The 20,517-nt window shown below is 35.2% G+C and overlaps 1 protein-coding gene and 1 long non-coding RNA gene across 4 annotated transcripts; one reads left to right on the forward strand and one right to left on the reverse strand.

Annotated features, from left to right (window-relative positions):
• Positions 1-95: 95 nt before the first annotated feature.
• LOC140875522 (transcription factor E2FC-like) lies at positions 96-3,558 on the reverse strand. Of its 3 annotated transcripts, none has more exons than XM_073279228.1 (13): positions 3,149-3,558; positions 2,882-3,059; positions 2,716-2,769; positions 2,495-2,580; positions 2,329-2,417; positions 2,188-2,242; positions 1,616-1,668; positions 1,492-1,536; positions 1,369-1,414; positions 1,220-1,288; positions 1,070-1,146; positions 660-834; positions 96-566 (listed from the first exon to the last, which is right to left on the reverse strand). In XM_073279228.1, exons 1-13 carry the CDS (start codon positions 3,398-3,400, stop codon positions 492-494), a joined length of 1,254 nt encoding a protein of 417 aa, XP_073135329.1. In that variant the 5' UTR covers positions 3,401-3,558; the 3' UTR covers positions 96-491. The 3 variants fall into 3 exon arrangements, with proteins under 3 accessions (XP_073135329.1, XP_073135328.1, XP_073135327.1); XM_073279227.1 differs by having other exon boundaries at positions 1,220-1,285; positions 1,492-1,542; XM_073279226.1 differs by having other exon boundaries at positions 1,492-1,542.
• Positions 3,559-16,791: 13,233 nt separating this feature from the next.
• Positions 16,792-18,435, forward strand: LOC140867013 (uncharacterized). Its single transcript, XR_012145028.1, has 4 exons — positions 16,792-16,817; positions 17,134-17,193; positions 18,126-18,261; positions 18,360-18,435. It is a non-coding gene; the product is annotated as an uncharacterized lncRNA (long non-coding RNA).
• The last annotated feature ends 2,082 nt before the right edge of the window (positions 18,436-20,517 follow it).

Here is a 20,517-nt window from a genome sequence, read left to right on the forward strand (position 1 = left end):
GTAGAAACTAACGAAAATAAATATAGTTGTGATCATTGAAGGCAAGTTAAAAAATACCACAATATATTTCTTGCCACTATACCGATAAGTGAAAAAATAATAATTCTAAATTATAAAAAATGTTGAAAGGCAATGAAACCAAACGATGACTTTCCAATAGTTGCAAGTGACCATCAAAGCTTACCAATTAGCTCCTACTGTTACAGAACTACATTCTGAATGTGAGCACCAATAATAGAGCTCCGGTCACAACTTGCTTATTATAAGCCTAGACCATCCAATTTTGTTAGAATAACTTGATCCCCACGTGACTCATTCCATAAAATGAATCCATTTAGATTCATCCCCTCGTTACTGGCAAAGGCCCAAAAAAAAAAAGGAAAATTTTGTTAAAAATGGATTGTCTAAAATAGGTAAATGGGTTGGCTTCTCTTCCTGCTGCGGGTTAATCTTTCCAAACTCTTTGCATCAAGACTCCATTACAAAATTTGTCATGAATCTTCTTTGCCCCACAGATCAGTAGCGCTGACCTCAAGATTTGATCTGAACCAATAGTCGTTTTCAATCTGCATAGCAACACCATGCACAATTACCAAAACAAACAAGCTTCACCAGCCATAGGGAGTAGAATTAGAAGCATGGTGACCAAATGAACTTACACCACTATCCCATGGGACTACTTTGTGGAACTCATGCACTTCTGAGCTCATTTCTGCATCATAAGGAATTGAAGATGGACCTGTATCATCAACCGTTCTGCTACTACTTGAGGAAAATGAATCCAATAATTCAATACGTTTGGCGGATCTGTCCTCGATTTTCTGCTCTTTTTTACTGCAAGTGATGCAATTTGGTCGTTAGAACATGGTATAGATTATGGATATGGATGCTTCTGAAAAAATGAAGTGAAGCTCTTTTATTCTCTTGTTGTCATACCATTTTTTTCACTATACAGTCGCACGTGCTTGTGGAGGTGTCATGATTTTTCAAAAATTTTACCGCACTCGTGAATTAAAGTTTGTGTGAGCCTATTAAGTGGCCATATCCACAATGATGAGACTGAGAATACCTAAGACAATGCACACCAATTGGTCCGGTGGTGCTTCTGATCAGGAGTTTGTACTCTTTTTCACGGAATAAAGTATTCTGCATGACATATATTGTTGAATGTTGAGAAACCAATTTCCCAATAGTTTAATTTTAAATGAAAAATATCAACCTCATCAGGATGAGGAACTTCTACTGAAGTAGCACGAGGAGCTTGTACAACGAAGACAAGATCATCCTGCTAACAATTGAAGCATAATTTAATCAGTCAGGAGAGCAAGAAGACGGAGAAAAAAGAAGTAAAACATGGAGGTAACATACCCTCAAGGGAAGGCTCGCAAGATCTTGGTCAGTCAGGAATAGATTCCTGGAACAGTGAGAACACGGAAACATTGAAGAGATTGAATTCATGAGTGACACAAAAATCATCATAATAAAGCATACTTCTGACAATTCCGATCAGATTCTAGCATCCTTAAGCGCTCTAGTCTGTCCCTGAATAAAGATCATATGTTAGCCCACGATCTTAAGCTATTCAACTATAAAGGATCTCTCTTTTAAGCCAAACCTTATGCAATCATCAAGCCTGGACTCTTCAGCACTTAGATATTCAACTTCAGCCTGTCATAACATAAAGAACTGTATGAGGTCAAAATTAATATCTCTACCTATAGGTACTATATGCTATTCGTCTCATACAAAAGTCTCTATGCTATTTGTCTTGTGTACTAAGATGCACTGGAATAGTAACTATCGTCCGAGACAAGCAACACCCAACTCAGATTTTTCCATGTGAGAATATGATAAATAAGGTTTAGCAGGAAGCTCGAGAGAGAGGGCAACATGCAAATGAAACGTTGTAACCAATAAATGGTATTACGTCCTTGACAAACTCAGGTTGAGACGTTGAGTCAAACTCAGGCACATGATCAGTAAACCTAATCAACAATCAAACAACCTTCAGATTGGAAACTTTAACTATGTGGTCAAATACGGCAAGCAATCATACATGTTGCACATAATTTGATATAAACATGTCTGCTATTGAGGAAAACATGGTCCGCGATCCTGGAAAGTTTTTAGAGAATAAATTACTGGTGTACACGAGTAATGAATGGGGTTGAAACATCATAAGAACACCTTCAAGAGGGAGACTTCATCATCCAGTTCGGTAGGTCTATAAATTCCAGAACCTCTGAAATGGTGAAGTTTCGTGAAAAGCAAATACAAAAAACTATTTAAACTGAATAAAAGCAATAAGAAAAGGGGAAAATCATATACTTCCATCGTATGTGATTCTTTGTTGTTTTCTCAATTAAATTGATGCCTTCCAGAACATTCGTAATATCATATACTCTCCTCTTCTGGACCTGTATCCCAAGTGAGGAGTAATGAGCAATCTTTTATACGTGCAAAAGTTAAAAAAAAATAAAAATTAATCCAATACCTCTAAGAGATCTGCAGTTCTGTTCAGATCAAGGGTTCCATCCTCAGCCTCCCGAATCAACTTGATAAATTTCTTTGTCAGCAAGCCTGGCACATGATAATCTCTGTTTTCAGTTACTAAAACTTAGTTACTATGCAGCTTTATTTTCAAAATTATCATCCTTTATTTTGGAAATTCATTAATGACCCATAGTTAATAAAATCTACTGAGCCGTAGCTTACCTAAAGAGCTATCATACCGACAACCGGCAACCAGGTTTAAGTTATCAAGTGACCCTGCAAAAAGAAGCTGTCAATGACAAACTCAATTTCACTCGAAGCATGGCCAATCAAACAAGCATAAATTATCCAAATCTACGAATCAATTCACATTAATGCATTCCATTACCTAACTTGGTTTCCTGGAAAAAAGTTTTGGCTTGTTTAACATGATTATCTTTAACGTTCCCCCTGCCACCAATGCACGATACTCTCAAAGGTGAAGAATTGTTTACTACTGCCACATTATGAACTTGGGCATGCCCATCTTCCTCCATCTTGACTTCAACACGTCCAAAGTCATTTAACTGATTGAAGATAAATAGAAACATTCAAAAACAGATGTTTTACAGATTCAAAGACGCAAATAATAAATGGGTTTGCCCATTCTACTCACCGCGATGCTTCTACGTACTGAGCGAGACTTTGGAAGCGGAAAGGGAGACGGACGAGAACCCTCTCGGTAACCAGAATCATTGAGAATATCATGAGTGTTGCGCTCATACTTGGTGGGGCTAACGTGGGCAAAAGGGTTGGACTTTTTTTTATGCGAAGAAGGCGACGCTCGCGGCACCGGAAACTGATACTGAGCTTCCAGTTTCATTCGAGGCGTCGAACTCGGATCCATTTTTTCACCCGGATTCAACATATCATCAAAATATGAAAATTTAGACCCAAAAAATCAAAATCAACAATGCAACCTGATTCTATGACGAAAATATGCGTGCGGAAAGGTGAATTTGAGAAGAGAAATAAGATAGAAATTGAAAGAGAGTTTTGGTTTTGTGAAAAACAGCGGGAACTGGAAGAAAGGAGAGAGGGGCGTGGAGGCGCCGAGGCGGTCAATTCAAATCAGCACACGAGTGTATCCTCTCTATATTTGTATGTCGGCCACTGGGCCTATACTTAAATGGGCTTCCATTGGGCACTAAGCCCAAGTTCTGATCTATCTCTATATTATAGGTACCGTTTGGACTAACGAGTATTATTAGTTCATGTATAACTTATTATATCCAATCTTGCATTCTTCTCGTCATATTATTTATCCATCTATTAATTATTTATTTTGGATCAATCAAATCACTAATAATTTATTTTATATTAATCAAATCATTTTTTTTGAAATATTTCTTTACGAGAAAATCTTTTTTGTATTTCATATTTATTTTTTCGTTAAAAAAACGATTGTACAAAAACGCTTCCTCGTCTTAGTACTAGTTTTTATTATTGTATGTGCACGCCCCAAGGAAAAAAAATATTTTTGGAGGAGAAAATTAATTCCTCACAAATACGAGATATATTATGCGATTTATTTGTATCAAATGCCGCGACTAAGCAAACTGCTTCAAGTCTATGAATGGGGAGAGTTTGAAAAATGACCTTGGTCAACCAAATTTTTTGATTTATGACCTTCTTTCAAAAAAAATTTGCAAAATGACCTTCAAATACAAAGAAAATGCAAAAACAAAATAAAGAAAAAAAATTGAGAAGGTTATATTTTCAAATCATGGTCAAACGGAGATTATTTAGTTAAATAAATCCGTCTATGAATGTATGCTGTGAATCAATTTATAGATTACTTATAGATAAGTTAAGTATGCATGGCTATTAATCTAATAAAATATCGATTTTGAAATGTTACTCTAAAGTTCTAGTTCTTTATAATATAGTATAAATGTTAATTTATTTTAAATCGAAGGGTATTTGTGAGAATCCACATTGATATACTAAAACAGATTTTATAAGATACTCTTTATTTTATGTATCGGTGTAGAAATATAAAGATATTCAGCATTATCCCACCAAATTGCATCGTCGCCTGAAGAAGTACGTAGAGTTCAACTCTTACATATTTTCATTTTCATTCGTAAAAAAATTTTTTGGGAAGGCAATTTCATTGGAGAATAATAGATAGATCGATGGAGCAATTTGAAGTAGTGGAAATATTTTATTTTATTTTATTTTAAAAAAAACTCTTCGTAGAATGATATCATATGTTAAGATAAATTGGATATATTGGAAAATCCACATTGATATATCAAAAGAAATTGATAAGAATGATATCATATGTTAAAATAAATTGGATATTTTGGAAAATTCACATTGATATATATCAAAAAGGGTTAGTCTATGCTATATCGGGAGTGTTTCTCCCTATATTTTAATATCATTAGATCACGTGAGACCCTTATATTTTTATGAAAATTATCATTTGATCCAATAATTATAATTTAACCAGATTATAAAGAAAAATATACTCCAAATATAGCATAAAATAATTGTCTTGAAATTTTTTATAAGATATTCTTGTTTAATTTCATGATATCTACAACGGTGTTTATCATTATCCCACCAAAAAGTTGCATCTGTCACCTAATTAAAGAAGTAGAATCACTACAACAAATATGTTAATTAACCACACTAAAAAGACAACGGTTTTATATCTAAACTGTTGTCGTTTGGTCTTTAACAACGATTTTTACAAAAACCGTTGTCGTTGGCCATATTTTAATTAAAAACGACAACGGTCTTTAAAAAACCGTTGTCGTATATATGTCAAAGACAACTTTTTTAAAAATCATTGTCTATGAGCGGGTTTTTTATGACCTACGATAACGGTTTTAATTAACCGTTGTCTATGTGCGTACTTTTTGAGGTCTAAGACAACACTTTTTGTAATCCGTTGTCGTTGTTATTTTTTATTTATTTTTATTTTTAAAAAAAAATATGCACATTACATAATATGATAATAACCTACTACTACTCGCTTGATGCTTATATTTCTCTCTCCCCCGCTCATTCCTTTCTTCTAAGCGCATCGTCTCTTCTCTCTCCTCCCGAGAGCCATTTTCGATTCAGAAATTTGCAACTGCCGCGGCCGACCTCCACCACCACTGCCGTCGACCGCCAATTGGGAGTTTTTTCCTACACTATGAGTGATTCACGAATTATGAAGGTGTACTTATAGTTCTTGATAAAAATTTTCAAGGACGCGATTTGGAGAACAAGTTCTTTGGAATAAAGGCACAAAGAGAGAAGATCGTGGGCGAAGGCAAATGCAAAGGTGAAGGCGAAGGAGAAGGAGAAGATCTGCAGAGAAGCTGATTGCGGCGGCTGCTTACGATTGTGAGAGTGATGCGCGGTGGGCGGACTACTGGTCAAACATTCTCCTTCCTCCTTACATCTCTTCCAGATCTGATGTCGTTGATCACTTCAAGCGCAAGTTCTACCAGCGGTACACTGTATGCTCTTCTTTTCTTCATTTCTATTGTATTTAATTAATTTTGATATGGATATGCTTTTGATTTTTGTTAGTTTGCTTCTTGGTGATGGTTTTTGGTTTTTGAAATTAGGTATTGATTTGTAGAAATAATGGCATCGAGGTTTAATCTTGTTATTCCCTTATTATCATTCTAGCAATGCTCCTCTGTTAACCCCTTCAGTGCACATATTTTTTTTTTTATGTTAATTCCGTTATTTGCTTTTGTGTTTGTATCAGGAAGTTCGTGGTGGTGCCAATGTTCCAGAATCAGACATAGTTCAAGCTTGTAGGAGAGTAAGTACTTTCATTTCTGTTATCTTTAGCCCCAAGCCTACTGCTTTACATGTTTTCTTTAAATCACAGTTTTCTAGAGTTTTAACTTGTGAAAATTATGATTCATTATTTTCCAGCTACTTGACGAGAGGCAGAGCATAAATGTGTTGTGATTCCTTCATGCTATAGATAGGTAAATGATATTCAAGATTTTACCATCTCGTACTCTTCGTTTTCTTCATGGCCGCATGTTTGTCCTGTCTTGTTTAGATTCTGAAATAGTTTAACCTTTTGTCTCCCCAATATTAACAGGAGACCCGATCTTACGAATGGGTTGAAGAAGTTGAAATGTCGAACCCTTATATTTGTTGGTGATAATTTCCTTTCCATACGAAGTCCCTCCACATGGCCACGAAATTGGGCAAAAGATACATTGCTTTGGTTGATGTAACCATTAACCAAATATGTAAAAAGATAGGCATTTTAAAAATGTTGGATGAAAAATATTAATTCTCATATGTCCCACTAAATAGACAAGAGGGTTCCCCTTTCATGGTGTACGTAACTTCTCCATTTCCAGCATCATTGAGAATATACAACACAAGGACTCAAGAAACAACTAGTATAAATTTCAAATTTTGGATTTTAGTTGTATTATTTTGAAATAAATATTTGAATTTAATATACAGTGACCTGTTCCTGTTTACTATATATATTTTTAAGATACAGATCATATTAAGAAATTTATCATTATTTTTTTAAAAAATTTGTGCGTGGAGTTGGTTGCAGGCATATAATGTTCCAGAGAGCAAATGAGCTTCGTGTTTGGGATCATATCAGGCTTTGCATCTTCTTCGTTCGTCTTTGGGAATCTATCGGCTCGACTCCTTTCCACTTCTGCTATGTTTTAGTTATTCACCTTTTCGCATACTAATCTATATTGAATATTAGAAAACCAGGTTGGTTGCTACATGAAATGATATCGATAATGCTACATTTAATATGATTTTGCAATGTTAAAACTAGTATCGGTTAGATGAGTTCTTTAAAAATTTTGTGTGCATATATAGGTTGCTGCTACAATATTAATGATAGCATTAGTGTACATGAGATTGTTTCTTTTGGAGTGACTCGGGAACAACGATATTTGCTCTAAAGTGAGCACAGAGACTGATTGTCTTCTACAAAAATCTCCTGCAAAACAATTCAAACGTTTCAAGAACCTGCCTTTGCTTGATGATACTATTTGCTTGTTAAGGACAAGGTAACTATTTGGGCTTTTGCTTCATTGTTCAGTTGCCATTTTTATATTGTATTTTCAACCGGTATTATATTGTCGTTAGTCATTGGTCATAAGGGAAATGGGATGAATATGTTGCAGTCCACGGATTTGAGATTTTGTGCTTTCAAGGAGAATACCATTCTTTCCTTCAATACAACTGCTAATTTTCCTATTGATAGATAAAGAATTGGAAAATACAGGTGCAGTCCATACTAAAGAAGCCCATGAAGTGCAGACACAACCCATGAAAACAAGTCCATGGATTCAAAAGTCCAATACAATAAATCGGGTGCACAGCTCAACAATATCTAATGGATAGATTTTTATTATCTTAGAAAGGAATATTTGTTTGTTAGATTGTTATAATTCAAAAAAAATGAAAATATGAGTTTCTGTTCAGCTTGTGCAATGGGAAAAAGTCACGAACTTCCCTTCCCTTTATCAAATACTATATTTTCTGAACCACTCGAGCTAATTTATTCTAACGTTTGGGGTCCCTCTCACATGCCTTCTCGAAATGGTTTTCGTTATTATGTTAGTTTCGTGGATGCATATAGTAGGTACACTTGGATTTATTTTCTGAAACTCAAATCAGAAGTAAGTCGAGTGTTTCCTTTATTTAAATCTCAAGTCGAAACTCAATTCAATAAGAAAATTAAAACTTTGCAAACAGATTCTGGAGGAGAATTTAAAGTCTTGACATCTTTTCTTCAACAAAATGGCATTGTTCATCGTTTTTCATGTCCATACACGTCTAAACAAAATGGTGTCGTTGAACGAAAGCATCGACATGTTGTCGAAATGGGTCATACTCTTTTAGCTCATGCATCAATGCCTTTACATTTTTGGGAGGATGCATTCTCCACTGCTGTCCATCTCATAAACCTATTACCTACCATATCTCTTTCTGGAGAAATTCCGGTTACCCGACTATATCATCAAATACAAGATTTTTCATCCCTTAAAGTTTTTGGATGTTTATGTTTCCCTTGCTTACGTCCATATAATCAACATAAACTTGCGTTTCGATCCATTCCTTGCACTTCTATAGGCTACAGTAATCAACATAAAGGTTACAAGTGTATCAGTTCTAGTGGTCAAGTATATGTTTCACGACATGTCAAATTTGATGAATGCTCTTTTCCTTTTGTATCTCCTACCACCATACAGTCGTTATCTTCCCATACGGAATGCTCTCCTTTGTCGTCGTTATATCTTCCACAAATTCCCTCCTTGCAACCTTATGATCACACCTTGCGGTCACCTCCTCTTCCTGAAACAACATCTGTCACAATTCCTTCTGCTGCATCTCCACATTCCAACCACTCTTCTCCTGAATCTTCACATTCCTTAGTTTCTCCTGAAATGGATGAGTCTCCTCTGCCTATGAATACTCATCATATGGTGACCAGATCTAAGGCTGGGGTGTTCAAACCAAGAGTATATGGTGCTTCTTTATTTGATGCTTATGAACCTCAAATTGTAAAGGATGCTCAGCAGCGTCCAGAATGGGTCAAAGCCATGAATTCTGAATATAATGCTTTGATGAAAAATAAGACTTGGTCACTCGTTCCAGCTCCACCAAACACCCCGATCATAGGGTGTAAATGGGTGTTCAAGCTTAAAACAAATCCTGATGGGTCTATTGCTCGACACAAGGCTAGGCTTGTTGCTAAAGGCTATTCCCAAACTCCGGGCTTAGACTACACTGAAACATTTAGCCCAGTTGTTAAACCCACAACCATACGCATTGTGTTAACTATTGCGGTCTCTCGTGGGTGGAATATCAAACAACTTGATGTCAATAATGCCTTTTTAAATGGTTCGCTCAATGACGTAATCTTCATGCAACAACCGCCTGGATTTGAAGTTCACCATGGCAACGGTCCCTTAGTCTGCAGGCTACACAAAGCTCTTTATGGTTTAAAGCAGGCCCCTCGTGCATGGTTTGAGAAATTACGGAGTGCGTTTCAATTTATGGGTTTTGTCACATCACGAGCTAACTCCTCCTTGTTTTTTAAATTCATGCCAACATATGTGGTCTATATTCTTGTTTATGTTGATGATATTGTCATAACAGGAAGTGATTCATCTCAAATTCAGCAGATTATTCGCACTTTGGATGCTCAATTTTCTCTCAAATACCTCGGTGCTCTATCTTATTTTCTGGGACTTGAGGTGCACAAACAGAGTGATGGTTCATTGTTTCTTTCTCAATCTAAATATGCTCGGGATTTACTCCTGCAAACAAAAATGCATCAAGCAACTTCTATACCAACACCTATGTCTACTGGTGTTAAGCTGTCTGTCAAGGATGGAGATCCATTTCCTGAGGTCACATTGTACCGAAGCACTGTGGGTGCATTGCAATACTTAACAATTACAAGACCTGACATTTCTTATAGTGACAATAAGGTATGTCAGTTTATGCATACTCCTATCATAACTCATTGGAAGGCTGTAAAAAGAATTCTTCGTTATGTCAATGGGACGTTGGACTTTGGTGTCCACTTGCGTACTTCTTCTTGTCTTTCGCTGTCTGGATATTGTGACGCGGACTGGGGAAATGACCCCGATAATAGACGCTCCACCTCGGGGTTTTGCTGGTTTTTAGGAAATTCCCCAATATCATGGAGCTCAAAGAAACAAAGTGTAGTATCTCGTTCGAGTACGGAAGCCGAGTATCGTAGTTTAGCAAATGCAGCCTCTGAACTTCTTTGGATTCAATCATTGCTGCAGGAGCTTCGCATTTCATAGATCAGACCTCCTACTTTATGGTGTGACAACATGAGTACTATAGCACTTAGTGCAAATCCAGTACACCATTCCAGAACTAAACACCTTGAATTGGATCTTCACTTTGTCAGGGAAAAAGTTTTGTCCAAGCTGTTGAGCATTCAATATGTGCCTTCCTTTGATCAAATAGCCGATGTACTTACAAAGCCATTATCTGCTCCTGTCTTTACTCGACTTCGTAACAAGCTAGGTGTTGTTCTTCGACCCTCACTTTGCTCGAGGGGGCAAGATAAAGAATTGGAAAATACAGGTGCAGTCCATACTAAAGAAGCCCATGAAGTGCAGACACAACCCATGAAAACAAGTCCATGGATTCAAAAGTCCAATACAATAAATCGGGTGCACAGCTCAGCAATATCTAATGGATAGATTTTTATTATCTTAGAAAGGAATATTTGTTTGTTAGGTTGTTATAGATTCTTAGACAACTGTCAATATCTTATTAGTGATGAAGATATATAAACATGGATTTTTGTAATTATCTTGTATTCAATGGCAGAAATGAAACTGTAACGCCCAGAAATTCGGCACGTAAATCTGCATGCATAACTAGGGGATTTAATAATTTTAAAATAATGTGAAAATATGTCAAATTGTTTTTATGAGTGATTATTTAAATTATATGATTTATTTGAATGTTTTAAATATTTGTTTTTCGGCATTTAAATCTGTTTGATGTGATTTATGAATTTATTTGAGAAAGTTTACTTTATGATCGCGTAGGCGGGGCTGAGGAGGCAGGAAGTGATCGCCGGTGCCAAGAGGTTGCACGGACAATGAGCGGCTCCTGGTAGGCTTCTAGGCGGAGGGAGACATGAATGAACCGATCCCATGCCGGAATGAGAGGGGATTCTGAGACTGTGTAGGTATGGAACTACATAGTTGAGGAGGGCTTAAAAGATTTCATATGTACTGCTCATATCAAGAAGGTGAGTGATCGCCGGTGCCAAGAGGTTGCACGGACAATGAGCGGCTCCTGGTAGGCTTCTAGGCGGAGGGAGACATGAATGAACCGATCCCGTGCCGGAATGAGAGGGGATTCTGAGACTGTGTAGGTATGAGACTACATAGTTGAGGAGGGCTTGAAAGATTTCATATGTACTGCTCATATCAAGAAGGTGCGTCTTCTTTTCGAAAGCTCATCACATAAGAACTTCAAAGTTAAGCGTGCTTGACTTGGGGCAATTATAGGATGGGTGACTGACCGGCTAAATCGGTGTGATATAAATCTACTAGCAAGCGTACCAGGTCAAGTAATAGTAAAGTGAACAGAGAGTCCAAGTATCGATCTCACGGGGACTGCAGTCAATTCTCAAGAATTAATTATTTTACTTAATCTAGACAATATAATAGAAGGATTTTGAATTAAATAAAATAAGAATATAAAATAAAAATTGATTAAGAAATAAGAATAAAAATAACTGAAGATAAAAATAATTAAGACAAAGACAACGAAGACACACGTAGGTACCGAACAAATCACGTAACATGTAGTCGATTCAGGACTCAGATTTAATCTTAATTCACGAAAATTCTCCTAATTTGTTCGAAGGTCTATTTTTAGAACAATCAAACCTATTCAAATATTGATGAACTAATCTTTCGTAATTCTAATCAAATTTGAATGCATTAAATATTTGTGAAAATTCAGTTTACACCTAAACCGTACACTGAAACCGAATTCTATTTCTAGTCGGTTTTACAATATGTTAATTATCAGAGTGATCAAAATCAAAACCTCCTCTGTCGATTTGGAATTGATTAACATGCAAACAAACAGTTGATCAGACTAATTCACAAGACAAATATAAATCTGACAATCAATAAAATAAAATAAACTCTAAAAAATCCCAAACAAACATCCAAGTTTTCTACATGAATTTGTTCGGCCCAATCACGCTGTCTTGGTTGAAAATAAACTACTCAATAATTAAAAATAATAATTCAAAAATAAAAATAAAAAGAAGAAAAGAAAGAAGAAATCTTCTCTCCCAAGCCTTGTAGCCGCCTCTTTTGTGTTGTGCGTTCTCTGAAACTTCGAAACCCTCAAAAATATGTTATATCTTGTATATATATGGTCCGGAACGCCTACCAGTTAATTTCCTCTCAAAATAAGGATTTTTTGGAACACATATGACCCCCGAACACGCGCGCGCATGCGGCATAGGCCTCGCGCGCGCGCAACACATAAAAACAGAGGCCTGGACACGAAACTCGAGCGCGCGCGAGCTTGATTCTCGCGCGCGCACAGTACAAAATTTCTGCACCGAGCGACGATGTTCAAAAATTTATATCTTGAGATCTAGCCGTCGGATTGAGCTGAAATTTGGACAGAAGCTTCCAAACATTTTGTAATATAATCTGAACGGTAGAGATCGGATTTGGAGCTCTTTAAAATTAAATTTGATTTTTTGAACAAAGCTGGTCCGGAATTCATTCTTCAAAAATATATTTTGCTACAAAATTAACCCAAGGAGTGAAATACACACACATGCACTAAAACACATAAAAACAAATAAAAATAATATGAATGCACACAAAATAGACATAAAAATAACATGAAATAATGCATACAAAATGCACTTATCAACACCCCCATACTTAACTTTTGCTCGCCCTCGAGCAAGACATGCAAAAACAAAATGCAAACAAAAACATAAGTAAGGACGATTCATAAATGTGCAAAGCCTCTGAGAAGTTTAATCACAAAACAAAAAACACAGACATGCTCTCAACTTTTCATAATACACCTTCGGTTTAACATGAACGTGTGTGTGTGAAATGTCATTTCAGTTTCATACAACTTAGACCGAATTCGTTTCAAAACTGTTTGGCGACCTATGACAAATCAGTGCAAGTTTCACTCTTCAAGTGCCCATTCCTTCCAACGACCTCTAGACTAAACCCACCTCCTTTGAGATAATGAATTACACACCTCCGGATTTTGCACCCGGTATTGCATTAGCCCCAATAATTACCCGCTGACTTAGCTATAACTGGATAGGATACGAAAAATCATTCTATTTTTTCTTTCTAATCCCCTCGTCTATAGCCCGGATGGAGCATCAATCCCATTGAATCCGCATACTTAGCCTTAAATTTAATTTTTTTTTTTTAGGATTTTAATCCTTTCAAGGCCCGGATGGAATTGTATATAAATTTTTTCTAGGTGCGCCCAAGATCATAAGTGTAAACTAGAGCCTCATCAAAATTCATAGAAAACAATCAAGATCCACAAACCACCTATTGCCGTGCAATGGTCAAACAGATAGAAACTTCATCAAATCTTTCGCTACAATTTACTGGTCTAACATTAGTGCTTAAAAATATTCACGGTTCAACCTACAGTTTCTCATGTCCAGTCAAGAGCAAAATTTTTTCAAAAATCCATTTTTTTCAAATAAACTTCATCATCATTGGCTATTATGATTCATCCTACTCATAACAATGCAAACAACAACAAAAATAAACTGTATGCAAAGAAATACGAAACACGACAGATGCAACACAAACACATAGACAATGCAATACTAGTCTACCCCCCCTATACTTATCCAAAGCATTGTCCTCAATGCTTCAGAACAATGAACAGAATGCATAACAAACCCACAAATGCAAAGACAAACAAAAACACAATGAGAACAAAAATAACACTCCCCTGGTTTTCGATGCATCCTCTTCCTTCTTGATAGTATCAGCTGGGACAGCAGCAGCAGATTGTATATATCGGCAGGCACAACCAACTGGCATGGGAAAGAAACAAAAATCAAACAAAAACAAAAACCAAAAATAAAATAAAAAGCAAAAAGAAAGAACACTGGGTTGCCTCCCAGTCAGCGCTAAATTTATAGTCTAATGTCCGACTATGCAAAAGCAACCATCAAAGAGCGGCTGTCGCCCTTAGTAAGAATCATACAACTCTACGTATGGGTCTTGATTTCCTTCGCCCTTAAGCTTGGCGTGATATATACTTTGTAAGCTCGTCGGTCCAACAACACTTGTTCTGAAATTTTTCTTTTGGAAGGAGACTCCGAATCTAGGCTGAAGGTCATAGAGGATGGAATACTGTGGGATTGGCGTCAATGGCAAGAAAGTATCTTCTAACGGTGTACATGGAACGACCACTGACGAGGTAAAATCTCTCTCCTTGAATGGTTCTTCCTCCTCCACTATCATGTTTGGCTCATCCTCACAAGAAGATTCCTCAAAAATGATTTCCTGCTCTGGCTCAGTTACTTCACTCAATTGGCAGATATCCAAAATTGGTTCTCTAATAAGCGCAATCTGTTCATCCAAAAGACTTATGCGGCTTTCTAAAAATTGATTTGTCTCTGTCTGTTGCCGCAAAAAATTCTCCAACTGAGCCACATAATCTTCGGAACGCCCTATACACTCTTCTTGATGCTCTGGTGGTTGGTTCGCAAAATTTTTAGAGTTGATATCTGGAGGATATTGGTGACTCCAACCCTGCAGTGAAGGATCACAATGCCAATGTTAGTCAAAATCTGCCATATCGTTCAACAAGTGCATCGCACTGTCTTCATCTCTTCTAAACAATTGACTGTCAGTGGCCAGAGCTCCAGAATCTACCTAATTTCTTGTAATCTCATCCAAACCACCATAAAAAATTTTAGTGAGGGTGTAAGTAGAAAACTGATGGCATTGAAATTTGTTCGCCAAATCATTGAATCTCCCCCAAGCAGCATAGAAAGACTCCAAGTATTGTTGGCCAAATCTTGTGAACACCTGTCGATGGTCCATCTCCAAGTACCTCACAAGCAAAAGAGAATAAAATTAAAATTAAAATAAATAATTAAACAAATGCAAGAAAAAAAAATCTAGTCTCAAACAAATAATCTATCCTAATATTAACTAAACAGTCCCCGGCAACGGCGCCAAAAACTTGACCGGCTAAATCGGTGTGATATAAATCTACTGGCAAGCGTACCAGGTCAAGTAATAGTAAAGTGGACAGAGAGTCCAAGTATCGATCCCACAGGGACTGCAGTCAATTCTCAAAAATTAATTATTTTACTTAATCTAGACAATATAATAGAAGGATTTTGAATTAAATAAAATAAGAATATAAAATAAAAATTGATTAAGAAATAAAAATAAAAATAACTGAAGATAAAAATAATTAAGACAAAGACAACGAAAACACACGTGGGTACCGAACAAATCACGTAACATGTAGTTGATTCAGGACTCAGATTTAATCTTAATTCACGGGAATTCTCCTAATTTGTTCGAAGGTCTATTTCTAGAACAATCAAACCTATTCAAATATTGATGAACTAATATTTCGTAATTCTAATCAAATTTGAATGCATTAAATATTTGTGAAAATTCAGTTTACACCTAAACCGTACACTGAAATCGAATTCTATTTCTAGTCGGTTTTACAATATGTTAATTATCAGAGTGATCAAAATCAAAACCTCCTATGTCGATTTGGAATTGATTAACATGCAAGCAAACAGTTGATCAGACTATTCACAAGACAAATATAAATCTGACAATCAATAAAATAAAATCAACTCTAAAAAATCCCAAACAAACATCCAAGTTTTCTACATGAATTTGTTCGGCCCAATCACGCTGTCTTGGTTGAAAATAAACTACTCAATAATTAAAAATAATAATTCAAAAATAAAAATAAAAAGAAGAAAAGAAAGAAGAAATCTTCTCTCCCAAGCCTTGTAGCCGCCTCCTTTGTGTTGTGCGCTCTCTGGAATTTCGAAACCCTAAAAAATATGTTATATCTTGTATATATATGGTCCGGAACGCCTACCAGTTAATTTCCTCTCAAAATAAGGATTTTTCGGAACACATATGACCCCCAAACACGCGCGCGCGCGCGGCATAGGCCTCGTGCGTGCGCAACACATAAAAACAGAGGCCTGGACACGAAACTCGCGCGCGCGCGAGCTTGATTCTCGCGCGCGCACAGTACAAAATTTCTGCACCGAGCGACGATGTTCAAAAATTCATATCTTGAGATCTAGCCGTCGGATTGAGCTGAAATTTGGACAAAAGCTTCCAAACATCTTGAAATATAATCTGAACGGTGAAGATCGGATTTGAAGCTCTTTAAAATTAAATTTGATTTTTTGAACAAAGCTGGTCCGGAATTCATTCTTAAAAAATATATTTTGCTACAAAATTAACCCAAGGAGTGAAATACACACACATGCACTAAAACACATAAAAACACATAAAAATAATATGAATGCACACAAAATAGACATAAAAATAACATGAAATAATGCATACAAAATGCACTTATCAGTGACCCCCTGGGAAGTTTCTCAGGGTGCGTGTGAGTGAGGACATAAGCACGCTGAAAAGACCCGTCTTGATACAGTGAGACGTTACAAAAACTTAGAGAATTCTCAAGATCATCGTCTTCTTTATTTTTCTAACTTTGATTACATCGAATTTGATGTTCAGGTATCCATTAATTCTCTGATCAATTTATAAGATCCTTATTTAATATTTTTGTCCTCATTCGATCGCCTACTTTTGTGCGGTACAATTAATTCTATCGGCTGCATGCGTTGGATTTGAGTTTCTATTTTTCCTCCCTATATATATATCTATCTATTCATCACTTCTATCTTGTCCTTCACCGGACCAACTTAATATATTGTTCTTCTTAATTTCTACCTACTCTGTCTCTACTTCTCGATTTTAATTAATATCCTTTCAATAATATATATATATATATATATATATATATATATATATATATATATATATAAAATAGGTGACAAAAGATGGTTGCCCCGTCATTTTCCACGAAAACTTCCTTTTCTCGGAAGACAATGTAAGTCGTCCTTAATTAATTTCAGGCATATTCTTATATTCATTATTGTCGATAACTAACTCATGGATCGACATATTCATTTACTATTTATTGATAGTATAAATAAATATATATAAAAAAATTAATTATTAAGAAAAAAACACAATATTAACAATTTTCTTGTATAATGTATAGATAAACACATGAGGTGAAGAGTCAAATTTTATTCCTTGCCTAATACATTAGTTTGTCTTTTTTATTGTTCAAGAAATCTATCTGCTAGCTTTCAATACTTGTTTCTAGTTAATTTTATTTTTTCAATTCTTACATTTTTTTATAAACACCGGTGCTTTGATTTTTACAACATAATTAATTAAGGTCATGTATAAATCGATTAATCAAGAATATATTTTTTGTGTATGTGAATACTAATCTATATTATTAGAAGGTTACATTCCCATTTCTTTCATATATTATAGTTCAATTCTTTCTTGATGACACCATCTGTGGTAATTTATTTTGAGTTGTATCTGTAAAAGTTTGCTTTGATTCTGTTTTCAAACGCAATAGTAATATGGAAATGGAAAATATCAAGGTTTTCTCTTCTTGTGTTCGATTATACAGGTTTACATTCCTCGTGGTGGTATCTCACGGGACCCTTTTAATCGATTCACAGATCACTTCGTCAACTTTGTGTGCCTCATCTTCTCTTGCATAACAATTTCGTGATACCAGCTATTTGGAAGTGTGACTGAATCAACGTATAACAATTAGTTGAATTGTTTATAGAGAACTTCTTTGGTTAAAGCCAACCTTTGTGCGAAATATCATTGGGCTGTTTTTGGCCCTTGATGCTCCTAACATAAGTGTTTATTGTCTCACAAGATTCGGTATCAACTATCAACTGTCTAATCCAAATTCTTGTTTCTGTCTTTTTGCTGGTGTGCTGACAGTTCAGATAATTTGCCTTTATGGAGTAAGATTTTCGTAGGCTTTGTGCTCAACAAATTGTTTTCTGAACCATGCCAATCCAATATTTCATCAACACTTGTTTTCTTGATGGATATGTCTTCAATTCCAAAACAAAAGGTGATATCCAACACCTGCTCTTCTCTAGCTACTTAAAATTTTTCTTGATCATTTGTAGATTTTTTAGTGCCTCTAACCTTTTTTTTTTTATCTAGCAGATTATTCAAGTCAACCTCAGCTCACTAACCAGAACTCAAAGCCATTGGAAGTGAATATATAACATTTTTGTTAGGTACGTGAATATGTTTATGAAAATTTAGAAAGTATAATGAGAACCATCAATCTTTATATTTAAGCAAATTTCAATTAAGATATCCAATTACAATCAGTACTTTTCATTTAATGTTTTGGATATCTTTTAATCTTTGCTTGACAGTTGTCTTCTACTTGTATCGTTTTATCAGGTTGGAACGGAGAACATTGAAAAATAAACGAGTTATAGGAAAAGAGATTGTTGAAGGGTATTCCAAGTTTATCGAGATTAATGTATAAATTTATTTTTTAGTGTTCATTGAATCAGAATTCGATTATTTTTAATTTTGAATAATTTATAATGTTTAAAAAATTATATATTAATTTAATTTTTGATTTTTTAAATTTCGAGTGATTATAATATTAAATTAGTGTTTTTAATTTTTTTTTGTTTTACATCTTACAAAAGACAATGATTTTTCACCGTTGTCTTTGCCCAAATAAAATTGTTGTACAAAACCTGGTTATTAAAAAACATGCTCAAAGATAACGGTTTAAAACCGTTGTCGTAAGTCTCAAAAGACAACGTATTTAAACCGTTGCAAAACCGTTGTCGTAAGTTCCACAAGACAACAGCTTTAAACCGTTGCAGAACCGTTGTCGTATGTCTTCAAAGACAACGGATATAAATCGTTGTCGTAGGGTATACTTTCGACAACACTGAAAAGTACAACAGTTTTTGAACTCATATGACAACGGATTATATCCGTTGTCTTTTCTCATTTTTCTTGTAGTGAATTCACCCATCCCCTAACACATAAATTTTCATTTTCATTCGTAAAATTGTTTTTGTAGAAGGCAATTTTATTCTTAAAATGAATAAATTATGCTTTTACGAATTTTTTTAATTAGTTAATCTCAAGTCTCAACATTTCTTCCTACTTTCTTTATAAAAAGTAAGAGATCAATCTATATATCTATATAAATACTAAATAGTCGAGTAAACTTAAGTACATAACGACGTACGCCAACTAAACCAAACGGGATAATGACACCAATTGGTTTCAGGTTCGATTCTCGTTTATTGCGGGTAGTTGTCCTAATTTATTTAGGTAGATTTAATAGTTTTTTGTTTGAGATAAGTAAGTCTCGAGTCTATGCTCAAGTTTCGTACGAGCAATTTCATTACATTGTTGTAATTGTTTACTTGTAATATTGATATAATATTGTACTTGTACTCTAAAAAAAACCAAACGGGATAATGGACAATATTTTAAGATAATGTTCACATACGGATTAATGCTAGGCCACTTACGAGGGAAAATGGCAGTGCTGAAAAATTTTAATTATTTTTCATCGGTGCGCTGATATTTGTATTAGTAACATTGCACACCTAAAAGAAATATAGTAACATCGGATAATTTAAATAAGTTTTTACACCGCGGCGATGAGTGCTGGATGCGAATGATTTGTGTTTAATTAAGAAATAGGTTATTTGACAAAATCACAAAATGGATGAAAGAAGTAATAGACAAAAAATTTTCATAATCCTTTATTATAATTATGATGAGTCAACTCCATAATTCATATAATAAGATAAGATTTATTAACTAATTAAGAGAAAGAGATGATACTTTATTTATATTTGTAAGAGTCGATGTGGACGAGAATGCACCCATTCCACACCCTTCGATGTTTTGGTTAGTAATAATAGGTGGCCGAAAAGTATGGGTCCTATCAGCTCCCCAAATTATTATTAACAAAATGGTCAAGTCATATATAAATTATATAATAGAAAAGCAAAATAATAGCCTTGATCAAGAGTACTATATAATTAAATAAATAATATATGATATATTAGGCTGAGTGGTTAAGTTTCTGGCCAGAAGCATGTTTCCACGTGATGCTAAACGCTACAAAATAAAATGGATAAGGTGCAATTTTCACGTGACACTCCTATATATTTTTATCTCCTTGGCTCTTCTACTCCTCCTTTTTCATGGCATCGGAATCTCACTGATATATAACGTAGTATTTTGTTATCAAGATTATACTTTCGATTAACTTGTATAATATCCGAAAGTATTATTTCAGGGCTTATTTTTGTCGATATCGATCGGGCTT

This window comes from Henckelia pumila, chromosome 1, assembly GCF_033568475.1.
Source record: "Henckelia pumila isolate YLH828 chromosome 1, ASM3356847v2, whole genome shotgun sequence".
In the NCBI taxonomy this organism is placed as follows: Eukaryota; Viridiplantae; Streptophyta; class Magnoliopsida; order Lamiales; family Gesneriaceae; genus Henckelia; species Henckelia pumila.

What these genes read in the sequence shown, in the direction of transcription:
- LOC140875522 (XM_073279226.1), bottom strand. Translation starts at nt 3,400, where the DNA reads ATGTTGAATCCGGGTGAAAAAATGGATCCGAGTTCGACGCCTCGAATG. An exon ending in CAGTACGTAGAAGCATCGCG is followed by an intron (nt 3,060 to 3,148) that starts GTGAGTAGAATG and finishes ATCTTCAATCAG; the next exon opens with TTAAATGACTTTGGACGTGT. An exon ending in TCTGATCGGAATTGTCAGAA is followed by an intron (nt 1,415 to 1,491) that starts GTATGCTTTATT and finishes TCACTGTTCCAG; the next exon opens with GAATCTATTCCTGACTGACC.